The sequence below is a fragment of the Oncorhynchus kisutch genome, linkage group LG12 (assembly GCF_002021735.2).
Source record: "Oncorhynchus kisutch isolate 150728-3 linkage group LG12, Okis_V2, whole genome shotgun sequence".
Taxonomy (NCBI): domain Eukaryota; kingdom Metazoa; phylum Chordata; class Actinopteri; order Salmoniformes; family Salmonidae; genus Oncorhynchus; species Oncorhynchus kisutch.
Genome location: NC_034185.2, coordinates 57136125 through 57155299, shown reverse-complemented (window position 1 = coordinate 57155299; position 19175 = coordinate 57136125). Strand labels below are relative to the sequence as shown.

The 19175-nt window shown below is 43.1% G+C and overlaps 1 protein-coding gene across 1 annotated transcript; it reads left to right on the top strand.

Annotated features, from left to right (window-relative positions):
• The first annotated feature begins 4712 nt into the window (after nt 1–4712).
• On the top strand, nt 4713–18141 carry LOC109901296 (endothelin receptor type B). The gene is made up of 8 exons (XM_020497344.2): nt 4713–5367; nt 6498–7098; nt 9722–9849; nt 12869–13067; nt 14016–14168; nt 14716–14849; nt 15096–15204; nt 15961–18141. The coding sequence occupies exons 2-8, from the start codon at nt 6517–6519 to the stop codon at nt 16099–16101; spliced, it is 1446 nt and encodes a 481-aa protein (XP_020352933.2). The 5' UTR covers nt 4713–5367; nt 6498–6516; the 3' UTR covers nt 16102–18141.
• Nucleotides 18142–19175: the final 1034 nt, after the last annotated feature.

Below are 19175 nucleotides of genomic sequence, written 5' to 3'. Positions count from 1 at the left end.
CAGTGCCTTTAAACAGCTTGGAAAATTCCATGATGATGTCATGGCTTTAGAAGCTTCTAATAGGCTAATTGATTTTAGTCAATTGGAGGTGTACCTGTGGATGAATTTCAAGGCCTACATTCAAACTCAGTGCCTCTTTGCTTGACATCATGGGAAAATCAAAATAAATCAGCCAAGACCTCAGAAAAAAAATTGTAGACCTCCCTCACAAGTCTGTTTCATCCTTGGGAGCAATTTCCAAATGCCTGAAGGTACCATGTTCAACTGTACAAACAATAGCATGCAAGTATAAACACCATGGGACCACGCAGCCGTCATACCGCTCAGGAAGGAGACGCATTCTGTCTCCTAGAGATGAACGTATCTTGGTGCGAAAAGTGCAAATCAATCCCAGAACAACAGCAAAGGACCTTGTGAAGATGCTGGAGGAAACCGGTACTAAAGTATCTATATCCACAGTAAAACAAGTCCTATATCGACCTAACCTGAAAGGCAGCTCAGCAAGGAAGAAGCCACTGCTCCAAAACCGCCATAAAAAAGCCAGACTACGGTTTGCAACTGCACATGGGGACAAAGATCGTACTTTTTGGGGAAATGTCCTCTGGTCTGATGAAACAAAAATAGAACTGTTTGGCATTAATGACCATCGTTATGTTTGGAGGAAAAAGGTGGAGGCTTTCAAGCCGAAGAACACCATCACAACCGTGAAGCACGGGGTGGCAGCATCATGTTGTGGGAGGGACTGGTGCACTTCACAAAATAGATGGCACCGTGAGGAAGGGAAAATTATATGGATATATTGAAGCAACATCTCAAGACATCAGTCAGGAAGTTAAAGCTTGATTGCAAATGGGTCTTCCAAAGGGACAATGACCCAAGCATACTTCCAAAGTTGTGGCAAAATGGCTTAAGGACAACAAAGTCAAGGTATTGGAGTGGCCATCACAAAGCCCTGACCTCAATCCTATAGAAAACTGAAAGAGCGTGTGCAAGCAAGGAGACCTACAAACCTGACTCAGTTACACCAGCTCTGTCAGGAGGAATGGGCCAGAATTCATCCAACTTGTTGTGGGAAGCTTGTGGAAGGTTTCCCAAAACATTTGAACCAAGTTAAACAATTTAAAGGCAATGCTACCAATACTAATTGAGTGTATGTAAGCTTCTGACCCACTGGGAATGTGATGAAAGAAATAAAAGCTGAAATAAATCATTCTTTCTACTATTATTCTGACATTTCACATTCTTAAAATAAAGTGGTGATCCTAACTGACCTAAGACAGGGTATTTTTACTAGGATTAAATGTCAGGAATTGTGAAAAACTGAGTTTAAATGTATTTGGCTAAGGTGTATGTAAACTTCTGACTTCAACTCTAGCTACAGTAGGTGGGACAACCACATACAGTGTCACAGACATAGTAAGTACTTTTTCCTCAGCAGAGTCAGAGCTATAAGTGGGGGAGGGGGGGTCAAGTGCAAGTGTTGGTTCAGGATTCATATTTATTTTACTGAGTAGAAGGCAATGCAAATGTTTTGAGTTTGTCGAAGAGGAGGTGCCTTTTCCTGAGAATTTCTCCATAATCAAATTTTGACTGATTTCAAATACTTTGTGTATTGTTTCGCTTCCTGAGTTAGTAATTATTTCCCTCTGAAACAGACATCAGGCAGATGTGCTGTGGTGATGACGTCCTTGATGTCTTCAGCCTTGAGTGCATCTTCAAGGGCTGTCCAAAAGGAGGAAAGAACGGACATACCCATTCAACGTCATTCTCTTCTCTCTCTTATCACCAAGCATGTGGGGCCAGATTAGAGCAGGTCTCCAGGAATGTGTTTGGGGCTCTAATTACCATGTCCAAGACAACACTATCAGTCCCCTGTCTCAGTCTGCTCTCAGAACACACAACTGTATGTATAGCCAGAAAGAATTATGAGCATAGCTTAACATTGTCTGTTTACTTCTCTCCATGCATTGATTGAAATATGCTCATAGCATTGTAACTGCTGTAGGTAGTTGGGAGACGCTTTCAGGCTTTTTCACTTGTCCAGTGTCTGGTTCCAAAACAAATATGAAGTGAGCATAACATGGAGCTACTCTCCAACTATATATCTTATTAACTCATGTAACACATTAAAAGTGAAATGATTGGGATCACTGAGAGAAGAAAACAAAAAGTGCTACTATAGTAACTCTAGCACTGAAAAAACTGGGAGCCGGACTGGTTGTCATAGCTGACATGGTTTATAGTCAGCATATTTCGGTGTGGGGTGGGGGGGGGGGTGGAACTGTTCTAGGGATGTGCTGTCCTCTTTCCGGGAACTAAAAGGAATAATCTATTTTTTTCTAGTTGTGAGACAGCGAGGAGCCACCCTTCTCATGGCATTTGACCCTGCTCTGTCCCTAAAAAGACAGTGAAAACACAAAACTTCCTGTTCAAGACAAAATTGAAAGTCTCATCTTAGTCCGAGTACGTATTTCAGCCAAAATTAGCGACGTCAGATTCAGAGGAAATTAGTATTTTGGGATCCTCTGCAAAAGTCTGACATATGTATTTCACAACAGTACGTGTTTCTTCACAGGCTTGATGAGTAATTTCCCATCATTCCTTATTGACTCAACCTCAGCCATTCTGATCTTAATCCAGTCTTGATTGGATAACGGTCCGATGGCATATCGTAATGAAATAAATTGAACTCATATGCTAACATGAATTACACTATCACAACTGTGATTATACTTCCATCATTGAGTTATCCTGCATTCCCTTTTCCAAGTCGATCTGTCGTCACAGTAATCCCTCTCTCCAATTAACCAACAAATTCAGTCAAAGTAGAAAAAGTCACTACAGTTTGTCACTGATTGTCACAATAAAATTGGCCTCTAACTTCTTTCCCATTTCTCTCTCTCTTTTCCCTTTTTGTCATTTGGAGCAAGTGCCCCAGATAAGAAATTGCTTACATCCCACTCAGTGTGGGACTGGGTGGGTTGCTTCCCACAGGGTATGTACCAATGTGCAGAGAGCACACTTCGACAGATGCCATCAGAGAACAAGCATATGAATTACCAGGCAGCCTGCCATCCAGCGAGTTCACACAGAATGCCATTAATACCTGATGAACAGTCAGACAACAACACAACAACAACATGAAAGCCGTGGCAACTGGGACCCAGGTAAAGGTTCCATCATTTATATATTAATGGTTTTATTAACAAAGACTTCCAACTAGCAGCTAGCGAAACCCCTCAAAAGTTACAATGATGGAGGCGTCGAAGCTTGATGCCAGGCTGCAGCAACCAGGGGACCCGTCAGCGAATCACGTCCCGATGAATAAAAGATAACGCCACTGTTGACCAATAACTAATTCAGAAGCCATGAGATATTTATGGATACAATTAAAGAAAACACAATCCTTTTAAATTTAAATTGCGGTAGATATTAGATTTATCCAATTAAGTCCCAATTTATATTAAGTATGTAAAGTACCTTCACAAGTGTACTATAATTGGATGGGATCAGTGAATCTGTTATTGGGGATTCATTAAAAAAGCATAAAGGAAAGTCTTTAAATGTTCATTACTAAAATAGGGCACATGATGTTATGATCTACGTGATATTTTTCATTATTATTATACAATTAATAGTCAACCAATGATTAAATGCATAAAATATCTGAAACAATTAATACTAAGGGATGTATTTACACTATATAAAAAGTGTATATTTTCTCTCATATTCCATCTCTTCCTGGTATGACATGGCACGCAAAACATAATTACTTGATTATCATAAATATTTCCACTTTTACAAGGTAATATTTTCCACGGGAGACTCTGATAACGTCAGACACACTGTTTTCATTCAAATGACGATGTGATCCAAAGTGTTGTTCAATGAGATGATTGCTACAGCCTGACCTTAATGGAAAGAAGCCTACCCTTAGGCCAGGAGAATGTACCAGCGAAGGGCGCGGGGGAGGGAAGGGAATATTGGAGTGCTGCTGATACAGAAAACACTACTTTGTCTTCTCGGAGGATGTTCAATCAGCTTTTAGGAATGGCCCTTGACTTTGACAAGGCCTGGGAGCCCACAAGTAATCAAGCGGTGTGTGTGTGAGTTTGTGTGTGTGTGTGTGTACCTTATCTGTTTGCACGTTATCTTATCTTCCTCGTGATTTGGAACTCCATTGTCCAGGTTCTTTATTTAGCTAAACAGTTGCAGTGTCAGCTCGTTGGGAGAGAGAAGGGCCGACCTTGGCCTGCTTGGATAGCCTCTCTTCCTGCTTTTAGACAATGTATTGATAACGGGCCCATTTGCGAAGTGTATAGTTATGGAACGAGTAATGGACACCGATGGAGAGGATCTCACATTCCTCATCATTATTGACATGCCTCACTCTTCTTTGTTACCTAGCAACTCACAACATCTATCTGTCTGGACGTGATGTACTTTGTGCCGTACATGTCTATAGGACAATATATCAAATATATGTAAAAAGTAATGTTTCAAAGAAAGTTTGGTTCCGCTCTCTTTCCACCTCAGGTTCAAATCAAGACGACTGGGACATGCACATTTAATTCCGACTGCCCTCCTCACATTTCCTTACGATGTTCATCTATGTTTCCTTTAATGGGAAGAAACGGTTGAGCCGTGTACAGGGCTAGAATCTGATCTGGGATCTGAGGAGAGGAGAGAGGGGCATACTGACTGGGGACAGTGTGGTTCCCAGATACCCGGTGCGTGAGGGTGGGAGTGTGTGTGTGTTTGTGTATATCGAAGTGCGTTGTGCCACTGAGATTATTTTCAGCAGGCAGTGCAGAGATGAGAGAGAGATGAGAGAAGGAGTGAGAGAAGGGGAGAGAGGGGAGAGAGAGAGAGAGAGAGAGAGAGAGAGAGGGGAGAGAAAGGAGAGAGAGAAAGATAGAGAGACAGAGAGGAGAAAGATAGAGAGTGAGAGAAAGAGAGAGAGAAAAGATAACGAGAGAGAAAGAGTGAGAGAGTGGCTGCTGTTGCTCTTTCCTATGGGGGGCCTGTTACCGAGGGGAGGTGGAGATTTACACTCCCTCTCAGTCAAAGTGCTCCCTCCACTCCTGCTGCGCTCTGAGACACACACAGACACACACACACACACACACACGCTCCCAACTCTCCACAGGAAAACCCAGAGCCTAATGCGCAGCACCTCACAGGCAGCACACTGCCACGTACGTTGGGCAAACCAAACCAAGTGGGACACTAACTCCGACTCTGCGACTTTGATAGTTGGTTAATTACTCATGTGATGTGATTCAGATGTCTAGGGGCTTCAGCAGAAAGTTCGCCTGACGGTTCCAACAGGGGAGGCAGGAGCAGACATTTTAGGAGAGCAGAGCGGTAGGTGAAAACCAAACCTATTTATTATTTATCAATATATCAGTTTACGTGCCGTCACACAGGGTCCCAGTAGTGTGGTGCCTGATGCTAAACGGTGATGCTACATGAAGTGCTGGATGCTAAATAGGTTTTTGTGTACTAACTAGGTGACATCTGGGACTTTGAACAGGATGAAACACTCTTCATGGCTAGCTGGAGAGGCACTGTGTTCTGTTGTGATGAAAAGTATTCAAATGTAGATCTCAGTTTTCTTTACCTCCTTGGTCTGAATTCGGTGAGACTAGATTGTACATTCATAGAAAGGGTTTTTAACTACTCTGTAAAGTTTGACCTAGTAAAATACAAAAGCTGTATTGTGTAATATAACACTGACTATACATGGGCCTGATTGGATTATTTCATGTTAAAATGTCTCATTGTTTTCTAACCGCTAGTCTGAGTCTTTAAATTAAAACCAGAAGGGAGAATGCAGGGCAGAGGAAACCACACTGAAGAAGCCACGCAGGGGGCACATTGTCAAAACAATATAAAGCCCTGCCTGGCTCTCTCTCTCTGTGTGTGTGTGTGTGTGTGTGTGTGAGCCTGCGTGAATGTGTGTAATATGGGCTTGTAGCCCACACACTCCTATTAGCACAAAGCCTTTGCTGATTATTACTTCCAGAAATGACAGAGAAGAGAGGAGACGCTTCATATTGTTTGACTGTAACCAGTCGTGGCATCTTCCCATCTGTGCCCCCTTGGCAAAACCTGTTTGAAGTCTGAAGGAGGTCGTTTTACTTCCCCTAGCAGTTGGAGAGGATGGGAGAGGACCCACTGTGATGTGGAACTTTTGACTGACACATTCTGGTTTTGGCTCCATTTCTGAGGAGATGTTCTTGGATTCGGACAAAAGTATACAGTTGTTGAACAGTCGATTCAATTGAGGAAGTTTTGTTTTGTTGCTTGCAAAGTTTGCTGGCTGAAATATGCTTTTTTCCCCCTGTCTCCCTTCATCTCTGTCTTTCTGTCTCTCTCACTCTCTCTATCTTGCTCTCCCTCCCTCTCTCTCTAACTTGCTCCCCACCTCTCTCTCTGACTTGCTCTCCCCCCTCTCTATCTCTCTCCCCTCCCTTGTCTCTCTCGCTCACCAGCTCTCACCACCAACAGTACATGGGGAACCCCTACACTATCTGTCCATCTCCTGAGACAAAGCGTGGAATGTGTTCTATAATGGGCGCCCCAATCGTACATGTGTTGGTGCTAATGGCCGTCATTGCCGCCCTGCCTGGCCCTGGAATGTGTCAGATAAACAGCACCACAGACGAGGGGGAGAAGGACTCCCTACCCCCAGACCAGGGCCTGGTCCTCCTCAACACCCACATCACCCTCCAACCCCTGGGCTTCCACAGCACCAGCATCCCCTTCCTGGAGCATGGGAGCCCCATCTCCACCAGGGGCCACCAGGGGCCGCAATGGCACAGGGTCGGAGCTGGATCTGGGGCCACAAACATCACCAGGATAAGGGCCCCTCCATCATGCACCATCGCCACTTCCATTCAAAGCTATTTCAAATACATCAACACAGTGATTTCTATCATAGTGTTTGTGGTGGGCATAGTGTGCAATTCCACCCTGTTGAGAATTATCTACCAGAATAAGTGCATGAGGAACGGGCCCAATGCCCTCATCGCCAGCCTGGCGCTGGGAGACCTCATCTACATCACCATAGATATACCCATCAACGTCTACAAGGTAAGAGACGCATATCCATCCTGTACACTGGACATCACAGTGAATTTTGCATGGATATATTGAAGCATAATTGCATCTCAGAGAGATTGAGAGAGCGAGAGAGCGAGAGATTATTTCACTTGCTTTGGCAATGTAAACATATGTTTCCCATGCCAATAAAGGTTTGAATTGAATTGAGAAAGAGAGAGAGAGAGCGGGTGAGAGAGAGAGCGAGAGAGAGCGCGCAAGAGAGAGAGACAGAGAGAGAGAGAGACAGAGAGAGAGACAGAGAGAGAGAGAGAGAGAGCGAGAGAGAGAGAGAGAGCATGCGAGAGAGAGAGAGAGAGAGAGAGAGAGAGAGAGCAAGAGAGAGAGAGAGAGAAAGAGAGAGAGTGCGAGAGAGAGAGTGCAAGAGAGAGAGAGAGAGAGAGTGTAAGAGAGAGAGTGCAAGAGAGAGAGAGAGAGTGCAAGAGAGAGAGAGAGAGAGACAGAGACAGAGAGACAGAGAGAGAGAGTGTAAGAGAGAGAGAGAGAGAGAGAGAGAGAGAGTAGTGGAGAAAAGAAAGGGGAGAACAAATAAATAAAGTATTCATTAGAAGGCTCCCCAAACATCATGTTGCTCTCCAAAGTTGATTTCAGTCGGTAGTAGTACTACTTTATCTTCATTGGGTGGCTCTTTGTTATGAAGGAAGCAGGGAGAGGCCCAGACTTAAATAAACAATGGAATCAGACCAATCAGACTGCGGTCACACATTTCAGTGGCCCTGCTCTGACCCGTGGTTTGTGACAGGACCAGCTCTCCTCTCCAGCCCTCTTATCTGCGATCACGTTTGAACCTCTCTACACTCAGAATAAATGGGTCTGGTTAAATGATGAATCACGTGTCCAGTGTGAGCCATTTAAACCCATTAGACCGTAGTCCATTTACCCCCCATGTGGGTTCACTTTAACATGATCTAGATAGAACTCACAGATGATTTACGACGTTATCTTACCTGCTGTGGTATTATTGCTTGAGAGTAATGAGCATATTTTCCATTGGGTCCACATACATAGGTTGAACAGGTCAAGGTTTTTAATAGGATGTAGTGCAGTACATTGGGAATGCTCAGTTCATTGTGAAGAGAAGTGGTGAAGCCACCTTTTTAGTATTACCGGTATACAGTTTCATCACACTGTGTCAGCACATATGGAAGTGCCAGGGTCCCGGGACAGATGATTCTCCACATGTACAAAGGGGGGGGGGGGGTCTTTCCTGTATTAGGGAGTTTCAGTTACACACATGAAGGATAAATCACTGTGTCCCTTTGTACTGGTGAGGAAAATTAGTGTCGTAGGTACAACTCTGGATTCAGGTCAAACACTCCCTGTGAACATGTCTGCACTACAGGGACATGTGCTTTAGGGAGGCCCAGCTCACTTCCTATGGGGTTTGTTTGACGCAGTTTCCAAATATAATCCTATACACACTACATACACACATACGGACACAGGCTACACACACACCCACAGTGACGTACCCCCCTTTCCCTTCCAACTCCCATGTTCTCGAGACTTTTTGATTAGATGGAACCGCCTAGCGCTCCAATTGAACAATAGGGGGACAAGGATGCACCCGTGAAGTGCTTCCTTTGGCCCGGCCTCTCAACGACTCTGGGTTAATCCCCTCTTTCTCTCTTTGTTCGGCCCATGTCGATTCCTGTTCAACAACAGCTGCCAAGACTACTTCCTAATGACAAAGGGTGGTTTTAGCAGTCTGTTCTACAGGGAGAGCTGTGAGTTGTTTTGTTAAGGGAGCTCTTCTTATAAGAGGCTATGGGAAGTGGTGCTTATAGATGCCTGGAAGTCCAATTAAAGAAAGGATGTCACTTTCAGGGACAGTTCCAGGGTTGGCTTGCTAGGGTTTTATTGTAGGACCTGACTCAATGATGTACTGTATCAAGATGATGAGGCGCATATGGGCCTGCTGTTGGACTGTACTCAGATTCAGAATGAAGTCACGACGTACCATGAAAGCCCTCTGATATGACTGAGACTAGCCTGCCTGTTGGGAAGGGCCTGCTACAATACCGTGGTTAAAGATAGTCAGCACCTTAAGGACAATGGGAATTGAGCTAAGAGGAGATAAACATGTGATCCTCTAACCTCAATCCCTTATAATTTATCCCTTACTAGTTAGTAAAGAAAGAGATATAAGGGCTAGTCCATTATTATTATTATTGTTCTTCTTCGTATTTTATTATTATTATTACTCTTCACATCAGGTATTGTTCTTTCACAATTCAATAAATATTTTACATGCTTTTTCTGTCTTCTCAGTTACCATACTGGCTAATAATGAGCATTATGGATTTCTGATATCTTTTGAAAGGGTTTGTAATACGGGGAAGTGCCAACTGGCTAAATGCCATCTAAGGTGTGTAGTTATTTCCTGACGATGCAATGCAAAGCCCGTTGTGAGTTGAAGCGTACATACTGCCTTCTACGATGTGCTGACGCTCTCTCTCTCTCTTTTTCTCTCTCTCTCTCTCTTTCTCACTCTTTCTCCCTCTCTCTCTCTCTTTCTCTCTCTCTCTCTCTCTTTCTCGCTCTTTCTCCCTCTCTCTCTCTCTCTCTCTCTCTCTCTCTCTCTCTGTCCCTGCAGCTCCTTGCCACCAGGTTCCCCTTCGATGACAGTTACTTTGGGCTGTGTCTGTGTAAGCTGGTGCCATTCATACAGAAGGCCTCTGTGGGCATCACCGTCCTCAACCTCTGTGCCCTAAGCGTCGACAGGTCAGTCCCATGTACCACTGCTGAATTCCAAATCAACCAATGGTGGAAGATTTCAGTTCTGTGAATCTTTATATGCAGGTTAGGGTAAACTCCAAATGAAAATCAGTCTAATAATATTTGTACAATTACTTTACAATATGTATGTATCAAAGAAAAAAGTCATCTTTAAAAAATGTTGACCCTCAACCTTTGCCAGTAACTCACCAACACCGTGATAAATCACATTGCCGTGGTTTGAATTCAAACCAAAAGTGTTTGTTGAACAGTAAAGCCTACTCTATGTATGGGAGTGGCTGAGACAAATTGACCAGGAAAGATGAATGACTTCCCTAATTTGATTTAAAGGAAACCACAGGTTGGGAGTTAGTTTAACTCCTTAGTGGGGGTAGTACGGTAAAGGCAGTTTATTCCGGGAGTTTGTAACGTCAGTAATAATGGAGCTCTCCCATTACCAACATAGTTACTCTTCCTCCTAGTTTTCTATTGGCTGCATCTGTTAAGGACTAGGCCAGCCGGGGCCATATCCACAAAACCTCTCAGAGTAGGAGTACTGATCTAGAATCGGCCCATATAATCTTTTTCACCATGATCCATAAGTAAAATCTGATGCTAGATCAGCACTCCTACTCTGAGACGCTTTGTGGTCTTAGACATTTCTCTCCCTGAGGAGGGGTAGCTTTGCCATCAAGGAGCAGAAGTAGTTTTATTCTCAAATCTAAACATGTTTATTCTCACATTTTTAACTCGGATTGTTTTGTGTCTGTTGCTACACGACTAGACTTGTATTCCCGTCTCACTCCCTTCAGTTCTTGTAACACTTAACACAGTCGGTCCTGTTTATCAGCAGAGTGAAAGTGAGGGGCTGACGTCCGGCTTCATTGGTCTGTGAGTTAGCAGACATAAGAGATAAGAGCATAAGGAGGCCTGTTCTGGATCTAAAGGGATGGAAGCCAGTTTAACATACCAGCTATGCTGAATGACTCCCATCATAGAGAGAGAGAGAGAGAGAGAGAGAGAGAGAGAGAAAGAGAGAGACAGAGAGAGAGAGAGAGAGAGACGCTAGTGGTAGAGCCGAGTTCAATAGCAGGTCTCCATTTTGTTCTCAGAAAAAGTGCAGCATATCTCGCCTGGTTTGCACGCGTTGTGTCTCGTCCTCTCTGTTTGAGAGAGAGAGAGAGGGAGCGAGAGGGAGACAATATGGATGCATTACCATCTGGGTAAAATATAAATGACACTATGTTGTTTGACAAGGGTATTCAAGTGCGTCATGAAAAATATATTGTTCAGGCCATAAAATCTTGATGCACCGTTTTACTAAAACATTTAGACAAGCGGTGCCTATTAATGAAACAAACAAGCAAACATGATTTGGAACACAGGAAACAAAGCGTCAACAAACAGACCATAGCTCCTGCCAACGCTTGTTTGGAGGCTTCACAAAAGAATTAATATTAGATTCTGAGGATAAACAATTGATTATTATCTGTTGTTCATTAAATCTTAACTTGGATCATTTTTCTCACTATGCGGTACAGTGTGTGTCTGGTCTACTGCCATGCAGTCAGTTCATAGAGCTTATACTACAATGTACAGCTGAGTTGACCCAACACAATGGGTACTGTAATAAGATGAACAAGTATTTCAGTAGTTTTCTCACCATATCTCTGTGGTTCTCACAATCACGTTCCCATGCAGGGTTAAAAGTTTGAAGTAAGTCTATTATTCAAGTACTGGAAGTGTCTCTAAAATAGGTTCACTTTTCACAGTCACTTGCACCTCCTAGCAAAGCTAGTTGAAATGACTTCATTACAACCATTAAAAGCTAGTTGAAATGACTTCATTACAACCATTTAAAGCTGGTTGAAATGACTTCATTACAACCATTAAAAGCTGGTTGAAATGACTTCATTACAACCATTTAAATCTGGTTGAAATGACTTCATTACAACCATTTAAAGCTGGTTGAAATGACTTCATTACAACCATTAAAGGCTGGTTGAAATGACTTCATTACAACCATTTAAAGCTGGTAGAAATGACTTCATTACAACCATTTAAATCTGGTTGAAATGACTTCATTACAACAATTTAAAGCTGGTTGAAATGACTTCATTACAACCATTAAAGGCTGGTTGAAATGACTTCATTACAACCATTTAAATCTGGTTGAAATGACTTCATTACAACCATTTAAATCTGGTTGAAATGACTTCATTACAACCATTTAAATCTGGTTGAAATGACTTCATTACAACCATTTAAAGCTGGTTGAAATGACTTCATTACAACCATTAAAGGCTGGTTGAAATGACTTCATTACAACCATTTAAAGCTGGTTGAAATGACTTCATTACAACCATTTAAAGATGGTTGAAATGACTTCATTACAACCATTAAAAGCTGGTTGAAATGACTTCATTACAACCATTTAAATCTGGTTGAAATGACTTCATTACAACCATTTAAAGCTGGTTGAAATGACTTCATTACAACCATTAAAGGCTGGTTGAAATGAGTTCATTACAACCATTTAAAGCTGGTAGAAATGACTTCATTACAACCATTTAAATCTGGTTGAAATGACTTCATTACAACCATTTAAAGCTGGTTGAAATGACTTCATTACAACCATTAAAGGCTGGTTGAAATGACTTCATTACAACCATTTAAAGCTGGTTGAAATGACTTCATTACAACCATTTAAAATCTGGTTGAAATGACTTCATTACAACCATTTAAAGCTGGTTGAAATGACTTCATTACAACCATTAAAGGCTGGTTGAAATGACTTCATTACAACCATTTAAAGCTGGTTGAAATGACTTCATTACAACCATTTAAAATCTGGTTGAAATGACTTCATTACAACCATTAAAAGCTGGTTGAAATGACTTCATGCTGTTTATTAGTTCCAACTCAGCAGTTGTTGCTGACAGGTCCACAGCCCTGGCTCTGCTCTAACCCCTACCTTATCCCACCATGTTCACCCTTTCATTCTTTGTGTCCCTCTATGCCCCAGGTACCGTGCAGTGGCGTCATGGAGCAGGGTCCAGGGAGTAGGCATTCCACTTCGGACGGCCATGGAGATCGTGTCCATCTGGGTGCTGTCCATGGTCCTGGCTGTACCAGAGGCCATCGGCTTCGACATGGTTCAATTCAACTACAGGAACGAGACCATACAGACATGCATGCTCTACCCCAAGACTGACTTCATGATGGTACGACCCATTTTCTTGTTGACGCTTCTGCACTTCAAATAATGTTATTACCTGTATACAAACAAATCTGGCCCACAAAGTGTCTCAGAGTAAGAGTGCTGATCTAGGATCAGGTCCCACCTCTTATTCATTGTGATTTAAATGACAAAGGTGATTGAAGTAGGGTTACAGTACAGTACATGTGTGTTAAGTCAGTCAATCTGAGAGTCCATGATTTCATGTGGTGGTGTATCCTTGCACTGACCTATCAAAAACAATTCCATCTGTCCAAATACTTGGCTTGAAAAGTAATTGTTATAAATACAGTGGTAGATTTATCATACTGACATTCATTTCTCTGACATTCTTGGTGGAACCACCCAAAGAGCTAGAAATATGGTGAAAGGAAGCATACAAAGGCCAGACCTGGGTTCAAATATCATTTCAAATACTTTAGCTGACTGAGCTTGTTTGGCTTAATGGACGAATAGAATCATCCCAAAACATCTGGTACTCTAGGTAGGCTAGAGCAAACACAAAGTATTTGAAAGATTTCAAATAGTACTTGAACCCAAATAGCATTTGAACTCTGACAGAGGTCTCCATACGTTTTTTTTCCCTCAGAGAAAGAATCTCTGAGGTGATCACTTTCTTTGCCCACAAGCCTGGAGAACATAATTGATCGCAGGCCACAACAGCAATTACAGCTCAACTGATGTATGGTTCCTTCAAGCTGAGCCATGTGTGTGTCTAGTTCACATCATGCAAAACACAAAAGATACTAAATCCAATATCATGACCAAACCATGCAGGTGAAACTGATTGAAATGACCTCATTACGACATCAGTACTACCCGTTTTCCACGTTTGCCTGCTGGACAGTCTTCTGGAGTATTGGAATGTTAAGAATTGTGGTTCTCCTGCATAGAACCTGTGTAATAACGTTCTCCTGTTGTGGTTCTCCTGCAGTACTATAAGGACATCAAGGACTGGTGGTTGTTTGGGTTCTACTTCTGCGTTCCTCTGATGTGTACGGCCGTGTTCTACACTCTGATGACCTGTGAGATGCTCAACCACAGGAACGGCAGCCTCCGTATCGTCCTCAGTGAACACCTCAAACAGGTACACACACACACACACAAGGTACTTGAGGCCAGACTGCCTCATGTTTAGTGTCTCTTAAGGAGAAGCCCATGCCCTCTCAGGCTTCTCAAGCTGATGTTGCATAACCCACCCCGACTGCCTTCTACATTCATAGTACTACTACTTAGTATCAGATCTCTCTTCTCTTCGGTTGTTACGCACTGTAACCCGAGCCTCTAGCGTTTTGGAGGCCCTAAGCCAGGTTGGGCTGCGTATAGGCAGAGGCACCTCTACTGTAACAGTACACTACTGCAGAATGACTCATGTGTAGTCTCTTTAATGGTTTGTCCTTTTCCTCTCTCTGGCCTATCCGGTTTACATGACATAACCCTACATCTCCCTAACAACCTAGCGTCTCCCTAACCTAACATTTTGTCTGTTTACATCCCCAGAGACGTTACCATACAGTACTCAGGATGACTGAGCGTTTTTTTAATACATTTTCCACTCTCAGTATCTTGTCTTCATCACCCTTCATCGTCATCGTCCAACCTTTTCCTAATCTGTTGTTTATTGTTATCCCCAGAGACGGGAAGTGGCCAAAGCAGTGTTCTGCCTGGTCCTGATCTTCGCTCTGTGCTGGTTCCCCCTGCACCTCAGCAGGATCCTCAAGAAGATGGTCTACAACTCGGGAGACGTTGGACGCTGTGACCTGCTCAAGTGAGTGCAGCCATGTTTGTTTGCTGTTGTCATCTCATTATTAGAAACGACTGACTCAGTACGGGGTGTTGGAAAATGGAAAGGTGGAAATTGGTGGAGAATCACTCGACTGGATCTAGAACCACAACAGACTAAACACAGACAGACATTATTTGAGTTGCTGCAATTTAACGATTTGAAATGTTTGAAAGGAGATGAAACTCAAATGGAAGTTCGGACAAAAAACATGGGTGTCATTTCTTTCAGCTTCCTGTTGGTCTTGGATTACCTGAGTATCAACCTAGCCACAGTAAACTCCTGTATAAACCCCATCATCCTCTACTTTGTCAGCAAGAAGTTCAAAAACTGCTTCAAGGTACAGTAGATCCCTAAACATACACACACACCCAACTCTCTTTTTATCTCTTGCTGCATATCTCTCTCTATCCTTTTCACTCTCTCTTCCTTTCTTTTTCTTTCGCTCTCTCTTTCCCCCCATATAATCAGTATCTCCACTAACCCCCCCCCCAGCCCTCCCCAAACCCTTTGTCCTGTCTCGCCAGTAAAGCAAACAGAGAACCTCTCCCTCTCCCCACGACCGAGGGGCTGTGGCTCTGTGCTGGTGATGACATTAGTTAAAGAAGATGTAAAGCAAAGCAGTGATTTATGAACTCATTTACTCGTTGAGGTCACATAACTGTACACATCTGTTAGAGACCTGAGCTGAAGATAAGCCAAGCCCTAGCTCCAGCTGTCCTCAGAGAGCGAGAGAGCGAGAGAGACTCAGACTAACTCATAACAGAAATTCCCAGACCCTGAAAGTGCCTCTTCCTCTCTCTGCAGAACTGGGGCTAAGAGTTTGGGAAGGATAGAAAGTGTTCTACTTCTCACGCTGTGAGCAGATGTAGTTTTATGTAGTATATTGTTCAAAGAAGCATTCCCAGCCCTCATTACACAAGCCCTCATCATTGTAAGCTGTAGAAAAGTGTCTACTTGGACCTCGTCTATCGTAGCAGCAATAGAATAAACGTTATCAACACAGAATGACCACAGCAGTATGAATAGTGCTTCTAATCTTGTAAACTTGTACCCTTGTTCAAGTGTCTAACCGTGTCCCCTTGTCCCCTTCCAGTCCTGCCTGTGTTGCTGGTGCCACTCGGATGCCACAGTGACCAGCACGGGACAAAACGGGAACGGGACCAGTATCCAGTGCAAGAGCCCAGAGCCCGCCAACCTCCACACGGACCGCAGCCTACGCAAGGACAGCGACTGACCACCACAGGAGGTGACGCCCCCTATGGACGAGGAGGTCTCACTACAACTACAGCCAGTCTGCACTAAACACAACAGACTCTCAACTCAATAGGACCCCCATGCTAAACCGCTATGGTGTGACAAACAGAGAGAGAGTCACACGTTTCAAACACCACCACACGTTTCTTATACAGAACACTGCTGGGCAGCTCTGGAGCCTGACGTAGAACCACGGGGAAAATGAGTGGAGTTTATATTTAGACACAAACATACAATGGGCATGATGGACACTGCAGTATTTCCAGTGTCTCTCTGGACTATACCATTCCCTTTGCCAGGGGGTGACGAGGAGGGAGCGATGCTTTATAGTACCGTGAGAGAGGAGGAAGAGGGATGGAGGGAGGGGTAGCTAACAGGAGGCTCTAAATGACCGCGGCCAGTCAGTAGCGGAGCGACTACCCTGTTTTTCTGTTCACAAAACGGTCAGCACTGCTGGGACGAACCAGGAAGCAGTGGAAACCCCGGGAAGGAAGGCCAGAGCGCTCCCTGTCAGAGGGGACGAGAGGAGAAGGAGAGAATGGTCCCCCATGAGTCCTAATGAACTGCTACTCAGTGATGGTGGAGGGAAGGGGAGCTCGCACTATTGAGTTGACTGTCCTTTTTAAGTGTCGCTATAGCATCTTCCATCATAGGAACTATACGCTGGTCGTTGTATACACAGTAGTACACTTTCATAGAGTAAGCGAATGTCCGTGTTCTGTATGGTGAATTTGTTTTAATATGGATGAAAGTGATTTTGCCATGTAAACGTTTGTGTTCCAGTACAGTTTTATATCTTGTTTTATAAAACGTACCAGGAAGTGTTAATTCACTGTGTTTTGGTTTCATGTGCTGGGAAGAAGGAAAAAGTGATTTTAACGAAAAGGTGCCTTGTGTCACCTCGAATTCCCCCGTATAGCCTTATACAGCATACAGACTCTGTACAACAACCATTGGAATATCATTTAGGGTGTAGAGTTACTCCAGTGTAGAGTAACCACCAGAGTGCACCCCAAATGGACCCCTATTCCCTACATAGTCCTATGCGCCCTGGTCAAAAGTAGTGCACTATAGGAGGGAAGGGGGTGCCATTTGGGAAGCAGACCCAGTCTCTTGACTTGTTCTCCAAAGACTAATGGTTTTCTGACCCCTACTGAAGTCCCAAGCTAGTTTAAAGAACAAGTCCAGGTGCAGCAAGCACCACAGGACCATAAAGTACAACGTTATGATTATGTCTTAGTTCAAGGCTCGTTGAAAAGGGGGTCTCTATGTTCTCACCCAAAAGACAAAGGGATAAAAACGTTTTCCCTACTTCACTGTGAATTTTACATGACACAGAAATGTTGGTATTTACAGCTAAGCTGTTTGTGAAACATGCTCGTATATATATATCACGTTTTTACATGGTGTTCTATTTGGCTATGTTCTTTATCATATATACAGAATGTGGTTATCATTTGTCCTTTGCCTGAGGCAGGATTTTTTATTAGTTTGTGTGATGATAAATATACCAGTTGGTGTTTAAATCATATCAGCTACCTAGGTGACTATACTGCTTTATACATTTGATACGTGAATACATGTTTTGTGAATACAATTAATGTGCTGTGTGTGTGTGTGTGTGTGTGTGTGTGTGTGTGTGTGTGTGTGTGTGTGTGTGTGTGTGTGTGTGTGTGTGTGTGCGTGCGTGCGTGCGTGCGTGTGCGTGTGTGTGTGTGTGTGTGTGCGTGCGTGTGTGTGCGTGTGTGTGTGTGTGTGTGCGCGTGCGCGTGTGTGTGAGTTTTTGCACTTTTTCCGTTGAACTATTTGTGGCACTATCTGCAGCATATCAGACAGTGTCAAAGATAAAGGCTTTTCAGTTTAACCACTCATATCAATACATGGCATCTTACCACTATACTGTTCATTCAGAGGCATCATACCCCTCTATAGGAAATTGTACTATTGTTCGACACATTTGTTTCTCATGTTTCATACAGAAATGCTGCTGCTTATCCTAATAAAAAATCATTTAAGTGTATACCGTTTGCCTTCCATTTACTAAGGAGAGACTAACGTTATTTTGATATGCATAACGTAAATACGTCGGCATTTGTAAGTATAAGAACATTAAACATGGCATTACTAATGAGTTATACATTTTACATTGATATGCATGACATTAAATTACTTTGGAATTTGTAAGCGTATGACCTCTCGCATTGCTTTACTGAGGAGTCATGAACTTTGTACTGGCATGTCACAGAAATACTCTTCTCTTTCTGAGAGGATAAGGGGACTCATTTTTACATTTTCTTAGTGTCTGTGGGAAGGAAACACAAGCCGGTCTGGGAGTGATTTGAAGTGCACTGTGACCTGCTTGCTTGTTGCTTGGCAACACTGCCCTCAGGGTTACCATGTCAACTGAGAGGATGTGAACTGAATTGCTTGGAGAGAGGGAATGTAACCAAGCCAGCCCATATGAGTGACTGTTATCAGAGCTCCCAAATAGAGGAGCTGTTAAACATAACCTGTCTTGTTAACTTAAAGACGTCAGAATGTTTACTGTTGAAAAGCTATACCCCAAGTATAAATACAGTAAAGTACACAGGTGTAATACATTGAGAAATATAGTGTTTTTTAGACAAAACTGCAAATTTCAAGGAGTAGGTCACTCAAGGAGCTGGTCTGATGGGGAGATGTGATGTCATCAGCCTCTTCCCTTTCTAGAGGAGCCATAGAGAACAAAAGAGGATTCCTGGACCACCTACTGAGATGTACATTTTGTATATCAGGGGAAATATTAGGTAAAAAGAAGAATGGAGAACGACTTTAATCGAATCTGCAGGATCTCAACTCTTTGCTTGAGATCAGTGCAATGGCTTTAGTTACAAGGTTGTGTTGGACATTTAAAGTGAACACCATGAAATCTTCTTAGACAACCGAAGAAGAAAAGTAGTTAAGTGTCATGAGCACAGCAATGATAGGAGAGACCATGTGAGGATATGATGGAGCTGAATGACTTAGTGTATAGATAGAAGGGGAGATGGCCTAGAACCGAGCCTTGGTGGACAC

Coding starts and splice junctions, on each gene's coding strand:
- LOC109901296 (XM_020497344.2), top strand. CDS start 6,517: ATGGGGAACCCCTACACTATCTGTCCATCTCCTGAGACAAAGCGTGGA. Junction 9,850..12,868: donor TGTGCCCTAAGCGTCGACAG/GTCAGTCCCATG, acceptor TCTATGCCCCAG/GTACCGTGCAGTGGCGTCAT. Junction 13,068..14,015: donor CCAAGACTGACTTCATGATG/GTACGACCCATT, acceptor GTTCTCCTGCAG/TACTATAAGGACATCAAGGA.